This window comes from Neopelma chrysocephalum, unplaced genomic scaffold (assembly GCF_003984885.1).
Source record: "Neopelma chrysocephalum unplaced genomic scaffold, ASM398488v2 Primary Assembly neopelma1_185284, whole genome shotgun sequence".
NCBI lineage: Eukaryota > Metazoa > Chordata > Aves > Passeriformes > Pipridae > Neopelma > Neopelma chrysocephalum.
This window is the reverse complement of record NW_020938668.1, coordinates 2901-15936: the sequence shown is the minus strand read 5'-3', so window position 1 is coordinate 15936 and position 13036 is coordinate 2901. Positions and strand designations below refer to the sequence as shown.

Here is a 13036-nt window from a genome sequence, read left to right as displayed (position 1 = left end):
TCGAGGGGCCTGGGGATGCTGGAGGGGTCTGGGGGGGCTGCCCAGCCAGAAAGGGACACTCCCCAAAGCACCCACCTGGCTGCAGAGGTGAGGGGTGTCAGCCCCCCACCCCACTGCCACCCCAATCCCACAGTCCTTGTGCCTCACAGGGTCCCAGCCGTGACAGAGGGGACCCCTGAGCTGGACTGGGGGTGTCACTGGGGTGGCAGGGCCTGGTGTCCCCTGGCACATGGGGAGCACCCAGAACAGCCCCTGTAGGGTGGCTGCCCTTGCAAACCCAGGAACCCTGGGGGGGCGGGGGGAGGAGGGGGGCAATAGGGCAATTTTGGGTCAGGCAGCTGCTTCACAGAGGGGCACAGGGGCTGTGTCCCCCCTGGGAATGTGGGAATGTGGGAATGTGGGAATGCTCCTTGGCCCCGTCCTGCAGGGCAGCAAGGCTGAGGGAGGCTCCTGCACACCTTCCATCCCTCATTGATTCCAAGGGATGGTCCTGCACCCCCTCTATCCCTCACTGATTCCAAAGGATGGTCCTGCACACCCCCCATCCCTCACTGGATCCAATGGAGAGTCCTGCACACCCCCCATTCCTCACACAGTCCAAAAGAAGCTCCTGCACCCCCTCCATCCCTCACTGAATCCAAAGGATGCTCCTGCACCCCTTCCATCCCTCACTGAGCCCAGAGGCTGCTCCTGCACCCCCTCCATCCCTCATTGATTCCAAAGGAAGCTCCTCCATCCCCTCCATCCCTCACTGAATCCAAAGGATGCTCCTGCACCCCTTACATCCCTCACTGAATCCAGTGGAGAATCCTACACCACCTCCATCCCTCCCTGAGGCTCCTGCACCCCCTCCATCCCTCTCTGAGTCCAAAGGAAGCTCCTGCACCCCCTCCATCCCTCCCTGAGCCCAGAGGCCGCTCCCGCGCCCCCTCCATCCCCGGCTGGAGGCCGAAGGATGCTCCTGCACATCCTCCGCGCTCCATCCCGCCGGCTGCGGCGGGAGGCGGTCGCTGTGGCAACGTGCCGTGCGGCGCAGGGGAGGGGATGCTCGGCGCAGGGATGGCTCCCGGCGGACGGGCAGCGCTGCCTGCGGCGGGCCATGGGCTCCCCTGAAGGTAGGGCCGCGCTCCCCCTGCCCCCCACACACCCCCCCCAGCAACCCCCCGGCATCCTCCTGCCTTAGGCCCGGCTTTGGAAGCACCGCCGGGACCGGGGGTGACCCAGCGGGGAGGGGGCGGGAGGGGGGGGCTCTGCGAGCGCGCCGGGGCTGGTCGGAGCGGGATAAGTGCGTTCCCAAACTCCTTCCTCCCTGGCGGGCACCCCGGGGTGCGGGATTGGGGAGGGGGGGTCGGTGCTGAGCCCCCCGCGGGTGCCACGGCGGGTTCAGGCGCCCGAGCGGCCCCGGGCGCAGGTGGAATCCGCCCGAGCAGCCGCTGCCGATCGTCTTCATGCTTGAGAAACTGGGTTAGTTGGTGGGGGGGGGGAGGCGGCCACGGCCTCGATTATTCATGGGCACGGCCCCGGGGGGCTGGCTGGGGCCGGAGGAGCCCCCTCAGCACGGGGGCGCGGCGGCATCGCGGGCTGCTCGTGCATCAGCGAGCCGGGCTGGCCCTGGCACCGAAGGACACGTGTGTGCATCCCCCCGGGGGTGTATCCCCCCTGACGTTCACCTCGGGGTGTGTATCCCCCCCAGATGTGCATCCCTGGGTGTGTATCCCCCCCAGATGTGCGTCCCTGGGTGTGTTTCCACCCTCCCAGGTATTTATTCATCCCTGCGTGTCCATCTCCGGCCGTGCATCCCCCCGGGTGTACATCCCCCCAGACGTGCTTCCAGGGGGTCCAGCAGCCCTCCCCTGAGCCAGGACAGGAACGGAGGCAGCAAACAGCAGGAGCAGAGCGCTGGGGAGAGGACCCGGGGAGGGAGCTGCTGTCAGCAGGCTGCTCTCTCCCACACAGAGCCGGGAATAGACGCTGGATCCCAGCGCTGCGGCACCAACGCAGCCCCGCCGCCCCCGGGGGGGGGTCCAGCCATGGCACCGTTCCCGTGCCGGGGGCCTGGATCCTCAGCCAGGCCCGTGTTCCCGGCGGCTCCGGGGGGATTAGGGATGGTCACAACCTCCGTGCCCTGCCCCAGCCCAGCCCTGGGGGCTCATCCCAAGGACTCCTGGGATGTGGGGGGCTCAGGATGTGCGGGAGGGGACATCAACTCTCCCTGCCAGAGCCCAGGGTTTGATTTTGGCAGGTCCTCAGCGCCTCCCTGGGCTCCGCTGGCCCCGCGGATGGAGATTCCTGCCGGATTTCCCCTCCCGGGGCAGCGGGGGGTGGGCGCCGCCCTCACAGCACCCCCAAACCCAGCCTGAGCGGCGGGTTGGACGGCAGGTGCCCCCCACACTCCCCCACATCCTGTCACAGCCCGGTGGGGTGCTCAGCTCCCCTGATCGGGGCTGGGGGTGCCCAAACCCCGACGAGGGGCTGGGGGGGGAGCAGGGGCTGCCGTGCCCGGTTGGCAGCGGGGGCTGCAGGGGGTGCACCGGGGGTCCGGGCTGTTCCTGGCAGCGGGGCAGGCCGGGTTATCGCTGTTTTCCTCCCTCTTTGTGCCGGGGAAGCGGGAGGAGCGGGAGCCAATAACTGCTTCGTCATGATGCCGGCTAATTCTCCCCTTGTTGGGAAAGGGACTGAGCCAGCAGCGAGCGAGGTGGGCAGAGGCGAGCGGCACCCACGCAACCAACCCATCCACCCACCCACCCATCCACCCATCCATCCATCCATCCATCCATCCATCCATCCATCCACGCGCTCCTCCACCCCTTCCACGCAGCCTCCCACGCAACCCACCCCCGCCCGCCCCGGCGCGGTTATCGGGCGGCGAGGGCGGCGGGGCTGGCGCTGGCAGATAGGCTCGTTCGCTCCTCCGCTCGCTCGCTCGCTCGCCCTCCCTCTCGCCCGCCCCACCGTCACCGCTCTCGGATGCGCCGCAGCCGCCGCAGCCCCGGTGGCCCCCACGCGCGATCGGGTGGCCGGGCGAGCGAGCGGAGCGGGCCAAGGGCGTCCCCCCGCAGCGCCCCGCGGCCGGAGGGATGCGGTGTCGTCCCCGCGCGTAGGTGAGTGAGCGAGAGAGCGGCCGGTGCGCTGCGGGGCTCGGGGAGGGGACGCGGACGCGGGTGGGGGACGCGCCGCCCCGGGGGGGGTTGCGAGGGGGGGACGGTTCGCCGCGGCCGGTCTTTGCTTTCCCGTCTCCCGTCGCTCCCTCTTTCCCGGCTCTCCCGGGGGACTTGTGGGGGGGGGGAGTGGGATGAAAGGAGCCCCATGTCTTGTCCTCCCCGTTTCCCACCCCGCGCCCTGCCCTTGCTGGGGGACCGCGGGGATAGGAAGGGCGGTGACCCGAGGCGGGGACGTGGGGACAGGGGGTTTCATCGCCGACCCCTCGCCGACACCTCACCCGCCCCCCACCACCCTCCGGGGCATCGCAGTGTTCCACAACCCCCCCGGGACACCCCCTGCCCTCCTCCCGTGGGGACATTGCCATGGGCACCGCGTATCCCAAGGGAGGAGGCCGGGACAGCCCTGCCATTCCCAGCCCCGCCATTCCCAGCCCCACTTGCAAAGTGAGCTTGTGGGGTCTCAGCGCTGTTGAAGGGGGGGGGCACTCCCCATCCCACCCCCCACGTAAAGGGCTTTGATGATTCCTGGCCGTGGTGGTTGGAGTTTTGCCGTGGACACGGGATTTTGGAGCCTTTCCCCCCCCAAACCTCTCCTGGCCCCCCATCCAACCCCCCTGGCAAAGCACCGAGGGGTCAAACTCCCGTGGCCCCACCACCGTGGAGCATCGGGGGGCTACCTGGAGGGGGGAATTTGGGGTGCAAAACGCGCCCCCCACCCCCCCGCAGTTCTTGGCCACGAATGGAACCACCTCCGAGGGGGGTTCAGCCCCCGGCTGTGGGCGTGCAGGGTGGGGGCTCAGGCAGCGCTAATTCCTGCCTCCCCCGGGAAAACCTGGGCCACCAGCTGCCACCACGGCCCCGGGGACCCCCCGGCCGCATCCCCACTGTCCTGCCAGGTGGGTGCCTCGCTGTGACAGCCCCATGCCCGGTATCGGGGTGCCCAGGGCACCCCCGCCCTGAGATTCCCGGTGTTTGGCATCCATGGGGGCTGTTCATGGAGAGCTGGCAGAACTAGGGGGGGGTCTTTGGGGGCCGGGGGGCACCACCAGACCCCCGCGGGGAGCCCCGGAGGGCGCGGCCTCCGCACACACCCCCAGCGGGTCCCTCCGCGTGCGGGATGAGCAGGCTAATCCCACTCTAATCCCAGATTACGTGCCACGTGAGCCGCGGCCCAAAGCGGGCTGCGGCGTGGCCAGCGGGGCAGGGGGGCCGGGGACGGACCCCCCCCCAGCCGGGAGCTTTGGGGTGAGGGCCGGGTATCCCCGCTCTAAACTTGTCTGAGGGCTCGGAGCCTCCCGGCAGCGCTGAGGGAGCGGGAGAGCGGGTGGGTTGGCCCAGATTCCTTGGAGGGGAGGAACCGAGGAGGTGGAAATGCCTCCTCTCCGTCTCCATCCGCCCCGGGATGGGGTGGGCGGGTTGCTGCTCCCGCAACCCGGCGAGCTGAGGCTCGGAGCATCCCCGTGTCCGCCGCAGGACGCACCTTCCATCCCAGGGATGGAAAAACCCCCGCGGCCAGGCGCTGCCAGCTGGTGGCTTTTAAGGCCACCGGGGTCCCCGAGCGGGGTGCAGTGGCACGGAAGCGATGGGCTGGGCTGTCGATAGGCACGGGGTCGCTCCCGCCGCCGGGAGATGCCCCGGCAGGGATGGAAAAGGGAAAAACAGGACAAAGGAGGAACCGGACACCGTTCGGCCGCGGGTCGGGGACCCACGTGCTCCCGTGGTCGCGATCAAGTTGCCGGTGGGGCCCCACGTGCGGCGGTGCCTCGGTTTTTCCCCCGGTGGAGGATGCTCCGGGCCTCTCCCGGGCTGTGTTTGTTTGGGGTTTGTGTCGGGAGGAGGAGCAGGAGGAGCAGGAGGAGGCCGGGGCTGGGCTGGGAAACACCGGACGCCGTTCCCAGGGCTGGCGGGAACCGTCTGTTCGGGGAACTTGTGACCCCGCGTGTCCCCTCCTGCTTCCACCGCTGGCGGGGAGCCGGGGAGGCTGCGGGGACACCGGGGGGCTCCTGCCCCTCACCGCGGCAAGGGCGAGGAAGGGAGGATGAGGAGGAGGGCGAGGGGAGGAAGGTTGGAGGGTCCCTGCCCGCTCCCCCGCGGGCAGTGGGGGGGGGTTCTCCCAGCCTGGCCCCTGGCCCAGGGCCGGGCACTGATGGCTTTGGCGGCTGCGAAAAGTCAAATCCGGATTTCCTCGGGGTGGGGAGGAGGGAACCGGCCTCTTCCCGCTGCAGCACAGCCCTCACCACGGCCCCCCCGCCCCGGGGACGGGAGGTAGGGGGGGAACCGGCACCCCCACATCCCGGTGAGCCCCCTCCGGCACGTGTCCTGTCTGTCTGTCCGTCCCTCCCTTCTCCACCACTCTTCCCGCGACTCCCTGCCCAGCTCCTTTCCCTCCCCGCTGCGGCGACGCTCCCTGGGTACCCTCAGCATCGCCCTGGGAGGGGGGCACGGCGTGTCCCCCCCCCCCCTCCCCTCTCCCTCTCGCCCTCCTGGCCGGGAAAAATCCCAAACACGCTTATCTCGGGAACACGCGGGGCACCTGCCAGCGGGCTCGCGGGGAGATTGGATGTTGCCATGGGGAGCGCGGCTGCCATCGGGGCGGTGGCTCCCTGCCTGCGCCAGATAAGATGTCCCCGCGTCCCCCAGCGCGGGGGGGGGGACACGGGACAGACACACACACACCGTGGCCGAGCTGGTTGTGCAGCCCTGGCACCCTTCGCCAGGTTTTTTGGCATCTCTTCTCGCCTCCCGGCTCGGGGTTGTTTTTCCTTTCCCCTCCGGTGTCCGCGTCCAGCCGTCTCCGCACCCCCCTCCCGCCGCTCCCGCCGCTTCCTCCGCCATCGCATCCATCTGCTCGCTGCCACCGGTGTCCCAAACGCCCCCGGGGGTGTGACCGGAGGCCCGGGGGGCTGCCCTGGCCCCGCCGCTGGAAAGTGTGAGCTCATGGATGTGCCCGGACAATGCCGCCTTGTGCCGCGCTCGGGGCCGATCCCGTCCCACTGGTCCCCGGAGCTGCAGACCCCTGGGGGAAGGCTGGGAGGTGCTGGGGGTGGGGGTGAGCGGGTTAAAAGCCCTCCCCGGTGATGAATATGGGGGTCATTTGTGGCTGGGGGGGGATGGAGCTGTTGGGCTGGACCCTCGTGCCGGCAGCGGGAGGATGCTCCCGGATTTCTCAGACCTGCCCCTTCTCCATCTCTGCATCCCACGGGGGGTGATTCGCCCGTCCTGGGAGCCGTGGGGCTGGGGGACAGCAGGGTTGGGATCCCCAGAGGCGGTGACACCCCCCAGGGTTGGGGTTTGAGGTCGAAGGGCTCCAGCACTGTTGTTGCCCGACTCGCACGAGGCTTTTCCCAAATCCCTCCCCCCCTCTGAGAGGAGAAGTTTTGAGGAGAATGGGGAATTTTCCCCTTTGTGTGCGCGGCATTGTGGGTGTAAAGCGCAGGGAGGGCCGAGGCCCCGGGGGGCTGTGGGGGGCTGAGCACAGCACACCCGTCCCGCTCCCGCTGGAGCCTTCTCGAGGCCGCCGGACAAAAGGGCGTCATTCCCGCTGCTCCCGCTTGCCAGCACCGTCAGCAGCCGCCAGGCAGCCGCCACGGGCAGGGGACACACGGCCGGGCGCTGGGGTCCGCAGGGACAGCGGCGGGGATGAGGTGGAGCTCCACCTTCCTGTGAGTCACCGTCACCTCTCCCGTCTCCCTTGCAGAGGGAATATCCGAGCCCCAGCCCGGTGTCGGCGTCCAGAGGGATGTGGAGCCACAGAGGCAGCGGTGAGTGCCCCGCTCCTGTCCCCCCTGCCTGGGGGACAGTGGCACCCCCCGAGAAGCCTGTCCTGCTGCCAGCACAGCGATATTTGGCGGGGGGGGAACTGTGCCGGCCTCGTGCCGTGTTAGGGTTTGGTGTCTGGGGGGCTGCCCCATGGCAGGAGGGTGGTGGGACGTGGGCACCTGGCCCCTGACCTACATGGGGGTGCTCTGTGCCCACCCTGGCTGTGCCCCCAGCCCTCTGCTGTCCCCACAGGACCCTGTGACTGACACAACCTCTCCTGCCCACAGCTGAATGGAAAGACTGCAGAAGGTAAGGGGGGGGCGTGGGCAGGGTCCTGGGGGATGTGGGCAGGACGTGGGGGGTCCAGAAAGGGTACTGAGGGTTCAGAAAGGGTGCTGGGGGTCGAAGCAGGAGCTGGGGGTTCAGAAAGGGTGCTGGGGGTCCAAGCAGGGGCTGGGGGTCCAGGACAGGGTGCTGGGTATCCAGAAAGGGTCCTGGGGGTCCAGAAAGGGTGCTGGTGGTCCAAGCAGGGGGTGGGGGTCCAGAAAGGATGCTGGGGGGCCAAGCAGGGACTGGGGGTCCAGGACAGGGTGCTGGGGGTCCAGAAAGGGTGCTGGGGGTGCAGGACAGTGTGCTGGGGGTCCAGAAAGGGTGCTGGGGGTCCAAGCAGGTGCTGGGGGTCCAGAAGGGGTGCTGGGGGTGCAGGCAGGGTGCTGGGGACATGCAGGCAGTGGCTGGTGGCCAAGGGCAGGGGCTGGTGGCCAAGGATGTGTGGGAATGGGATGCCCTTAGGAGGGCTCTGCCTTCCTCCTCCTCCTCCTCCTCCTCCTCCTCCTCCTCCCAGCCCAGCCTGGCAGCACCATCTAGTGGCAGCGTGTCCTGGCCAAGCCACTGTCCCCTGCCCCAGAGGAGCAAAGGAGACCCCAGTGCCCACCCAGAAATCCCCAAGGAATCTTTATCCCGGGGCACTGAGGTCCATGGGCACCGTGGTTGTCCCCTGGCCCCCCTGCCACGCCCCGGGTTCCCAAACACAACCCTGAACCCCTTCCTGGCCTCAAATGTCTCCTTTTCCATCCAGCAGCCACTGACCTCCCCTGGGAGCGTCTGTTCTTCCCGTGGATCCAGCGTTCCTGGGTCGCCCTCCAGCATCGTGGTAAGAAGCCATTCCCACCTTCCCACCACATCCCTCCACCCGTGGGGACAGGAACCCCCTCCATCACCCTGGCAGGGCCACGGAAAACATCAGCCCTCCCCATTCCTGAATATTCCCTTTCCGCGCTCCAAATGAAGGCGTTTTCCCTCCTTTCCAGGCCAAAATGGACAACGAGGTCCTGGGATACAAGGACCTGGCTGCCATCCCTAAGGACAAGGCGATCCTGGACATCGAGCGCCCCGACCTGATGATCTACGAACCCCACTTCACCTACTCGCTCATGGAGCACGTGGAGCTGCCCCGGAGCCGGGAGGTGAGGATGCCCCTGGGCAGCCCTGGGTGTTTTTGGGGAAGGGGAGGGATCATGGAGGGGGGGGAGGAATCCCAGCTGTGGGGTTGCCGGAATAAAGTGGAATAAAATGCTTCTTGCCTCCCCGCAGCGCTCCCTGTCTCCCAAATCCATCTCTCCCCCTCCGTCGCCGGAGGTGAGTAACGGCACCGCTTGGGATGCAAGGGGCGGAATTCCGGGGAGGAGAAGGAGGGGGGGGCAATGTTGAATTGGGGGAGGGGATGTCTGGCTGATTGTTGTTCCTCTGTTTGCCCACAGGTCATCCGGGAGTGGCTGGAGAGCCGGCAGCCCCCCACCAGCACCCCCGTGCCCACCTCGCGCCAGGGCGGCTCCTCCACCCGCAGCAGCGTCCAGCACTTCCACCGACCCGGTATGTCCCCCCTGGCACCTGGATCCCCCCAACAACCGGCCCCCCTGGCACTGCCAAACCCACCTTGGTGGTCCCTGAACACCCCCAACCCCTCTTCTCCTTCCAGAGACCGACACGACGGAGCTCAACATATACAAGAAGCCCCCGATCTACCGGCAGAAAGGTGAGTGTGTGTGTGGGGTCTGTTTGGGGTGGGGCGCCCCTAAAGGCACTGCCTCACCCCCTGCACCCCACAGACCACCATTCCAGCGCCCACCACGGGAAGCATCTCATCGAGGACTTGATCATCGAATCCTCCAAGTTCCCAGCGGCGCAGCCCCCTGACCCCAACCAGCCCGCCAAGATCGAGACCGACTACTGGCCGTGCCCCCCGTCCCTGGCCGTCGTGGGTAGGTGGGAATGGGGGGGGTTTATCCCGCTCAGAGACCCCCGTGGGGTGCCGGGAAGGGCTCTGACACCCCCTCTGTGCCCGCAGAGACGGAATGGAGGAGGCGGATGGCCTCCAAGAGAGGGGAGGAGGAGGACGAGGACCTGACGGAGGAGATGAAGAACCTGCGGGAGCTCCAGAAGCAGGAGCTGAGCAAGGTGAGGGGCGGAGTGGGCAGGTGGCACCTCGGGAGGGGCTTGGGGGGGTTGATGTTGTTCCCAATGAACATTCCCTTCGTCCCCAGGTCACCTCCAACCTCGGGAAGCTGATCCTGAAGGAGGAGATGGAGAAATCTCTCCCGATCCGGAGAAAAACCCGCTCGCTGCCGGACCGGACACCCTTCCACACGTGTACGTGGGGTGTTCCTCCCGCAGCCCGGCCCTTCCCTGCCTCACCCGCTGGCTCTGGCTGCCTGCACCCCTGCCTGTACCTCCTGCACCCCTGCATGGGCATCCCAATCCCTGTCTGTGCATCCCAATCCCTGCCTGCATCCCTGCCTGTACTTCCCAATCCCTACCTGCACCTCTGCCTGTACCTCCTGCACCCCTGCCTGGGCATCCCAATCCCTGCCTGTGCATCCCAATCCCTGCCTGGGCATCCCAATCCCTGCCTGTGCATCCCAATCCCTGTCTGCATCCCTGCCTGTACTTCCCAATCCCTACCTACACCCCTGCCAGCTCCTGCATCCCTGCCTACGCCCCTGCCCATACCTCCTGCACCCCTGCCTGTGCCTCCCAATCCCTGCCTGCACCCCTGCCTGTATTTCACACATCCCTGCCTGCTCTTCAGCATCCCTACCTGCACCCCTGCCTGTACTTCCCAATCCCTACCTGCACCCCTGCCAGCTCCTGCAGCCCTGCCTGCACCCCTGCCTGTACCTCCCACATTCCTGCCCGCACCCCTGACAGGTCCCACATCCCTGCCCATGCTTCCTACATTCCTGCCTGTACCTCCCACCTCCCTGCCTGCCCCTCCCAGCTCCCTGCCTGCCCCTCTGACCATCTCTCCTCTCTTCCAGCCCTTCACACGAGCTACAAGAGCTCCTCCCTGCCGGCCTCGGGCAGGAGCACCCTCACCCGGGTGAGTGGGCAGCAGCAGCGGCCCCCCCGCACTTCTGGGGTCATGTCCCACCCTGGACAGGCTCGGGGGGTGGCCCTGCTCTGACCCTGTCCCCTGTCCCCTGTCCCCTGTCCCCTGTCCCCCTGCAGCTCCAGTCAGCAGAGTTCAGCTCGGCGGGGAGCGAGAAGAGCAGTCCAGGTGAGGATCAGCCCATGGAACGGGGCTGTTTTTTGGGAGCGGGAGTGTGGGGGGAGTCCCAGGGGATGGAGGGATGTCCCAGGGATGTGGGGATGTCTCGGAGTTGTGGGGGTGTCCCAGGGGATGTAGGGATGTCCTGGAGTTGTGGGGGTGTTCCAGGGGATGTAGGGATGTCCCAGGGATATGGGGATGTCCCGGAGTTGTGGGGGAGTCCCAGGGGATGGGGGGATGCCCCAAGGATATGGCGATGTCCTGGAAATGTTGGAGTGTCCCAGGGGATGTGTAGATGTGTGGGGGGATGTGGGGATGTCCTGGAGTTGTGGGGGTGTCCCAGGGGATGTGGGGATGTCCCAGGGATGTGGGAATGTCCCAGAGATTCATGGATGTCCTGGAGATAGGGGGGTGTCCCAGGGGGTGTGTGGACATCCCAGACATATGGGGTTGTCCTGGAGGAAGTGGGATGTTTGGGGGGGATGTGGGGATGTCCCAAGGGATTGGGAGTGCTGTGGCAAACCTGGGCTCAGCAGAGGCTGGAGAACAACATCTGAGGGCTTGTAATCACCCAGGGGAGGGTGCTGGGGGGGTCACAACGGGGGTGGCCAGGGCTGAGCCCTGCTCCTCTCTGTTTGCCAGCCCTGCAGGTAAGAACTCACCTGGCTGCCAGGACGGAGACCCAGCGAGAGGGTGACGTATGATGGGACGGGGGGGACATTGGAGCCACCTCTGGGACTGATCCCAGAGGGGCCAGGGGCCAGCTGGAGGTGGGAGGGGGGTTGTGCCATGCCAGGCTGGAGCCCACCACCTTGGCATGGGTTCAGCTGGGGGAGAGCAGCCCTTTGGGGAGGGGGGGCCGGGCTGACCCCAGGCTTTGCCCCCCCCCCCCCAGAACGGCCAACGCGGGCGCATGGACAGAGGGAACTCCCTGCCCAGCATGTTGGAGCAGAAGGTGGGGGGGGCCGGGGGGGGCCTTGTGGGGCTTGGGCAGGGCTGGGAGGGGGCTGGGAGAGGGTCTTACAGCCGTGTGTGCCCCCCTTTCCCCCCGCAGATCTACCCCTATGAGATGCTGATGGTGACGAACCGAGGCCGCGTGAAGCTGCCGCCCGGCGTGGACAGGACCAGGCTGGAGGTTGGGGCCGTGCCAGGGGGTTTTTTGGGGGGGTGGGGTGCAACGGGGGGTCCCTGCACTTTGTCACCGTCCCCTCTGCCCCCCCCCCCAGAGACACCTGTCCCCCGAGGATTTCCTGAAGGTCTTCGAGATGCCCCCGGAGGAGTTCAGCAAACTGGCCCTCTGGAAGCGCAACGAGCTGAAGAAGAAAGCCTTCCTCTTCTGAGCCCCGCCCGGCCCCGAGCTCAGTCCGTGTCGCGCCGTGTACCCGCTTTAGGGCTCTCAGCCGGTTTTTAGGGCCCCTTTCCCACACCCCCAGATCTGCCCCCCCCCCTCCCGGCCTCGCTCCTCCCATGGGAAACGGGATCGGGGGGGGCTCGAACCTGCCTGGTCAAGGGGTGACGGGGCAACCCCCGCCCCGGGGCAGGCACGGTTCAGCCAGGAGGGGTGGTTTGGGGGGGTCTCTGGGCTTTGTGCCCCCTTTCTGCCCCCCCTCACAACCCCCCCCCGGGGCTGCTGGCAGGGGCAGTGCCCGGCTCTGCTCTCAGCCGGCCGGGAGCGCGCTGGATCCGGGGGGTGGGCACTGGATGGGAGGGGGTTTCCCTCCTCTCTGGGGGGTCTGCTGCCTTCAGCCCCCGCAGCCTGGGTGTCCCTGTGCCCCCTGGGTGCCTCTGTGACCCCCTAGAGTGCCCCTCTGCCACCCTGAGACTTGGGAAGAGCCCGGGGGCCGACTCACTGCCAGACTGATGTTCTCCCGGGAAAAACCAGGCTGCCATCCCACTGCAGCCCCACTCCAGCCCCCCCTCCTCAATTTTGACATCCCCCCGGGTCCCTCCCGTGCAGCAAGGACCCCCAAGGACACTGCCAACCCCCCCCTGGCACCGGGCTGGAGCGGGGCAGGGCTGGGAGGGGGGTGAGGGGGAGAACCTGGGATGAATTTGGGGGGGGGGTGTCTCAGTGGGACCCTGGGGCAGCTCCCGGTGCATTTCCATGGGCAGATGTGCCCACGGGGGGGGGATGCACTGGGAGAGGGGGTACATGAGGGGAAGGGGGGTGCAGGAGGGAAGGGGGGGGGATGCACTGGGGGCACTGGGGCGATGAACTGGGCAACGACGAACTGGGACGATGGATTGGAGCAGGGCACGGCTCGATGGGCACCGCGGCCACCAGGGGGGGCTGGGTAGGGCAGGGCAGTGTCCCTGTGCCCACCACCCCCTCTCCGGCCGCGCAGGCAGGGCTCGGCACCGGGCAGCACCTCCCCTCCTCACACCCCTCCCCTCTCCCCGCACACGTTTTGGGCAGGACCCCTCTCCCCCCGCACCCCCCTTTTCCCCCCCACACGCTCCCCGGTTTCTGTTTCCAGCCACTTTCCAGCCGCTAGACCTTGTTGGGATGTAAAGAATGTAATTTATCGGGAATTCACTGGCCCATACTTGCCTTTCACTGCTACGAACG

At 67.6% G+C, this 13036-nt stretch overlaps 1 protein-coding gene across 1 annotated transcript; it reads left to right on the top strand.

Moving 5' to 3' along the window:
- The first annotated feature begins 1008 nt into the window (after positions 1–1008).
- LOC113962819 (dematin-like) lies at positions 1009–12507 on the top strand. Its single transcript, XM_027673591.1, has 17 exons — positions 1009–1115; positions 6859–6922; positions 7173–7229; positions 7999–8073; positions 8231–8386; positions 8514–8558; positions 8681–8792; positions 8899–8955; positions 9029–9181; positions 9268–9377; positions 9464–9569; positions 10238–10299; positions 10428–10476; positions 11110–11117; positions 11363–11422; positions 11522–11602; positions 11694–12507. The coding sequence occupies exons 3-17, from the start codon at positions 7212–7214 to the stop codon at positions 11805–11807; spliced, it is 1206 nt and encodes a 401-aa protein (XP_027529392.1). The 5' UTR covers positions 1009–1115; positions 6859–6922; positions 7173–7211; the 3' UTR covers positions 11808–12507.
- The last annotated feature ends 529 nt before the right edge of the window (positions 12508–13036 follow it).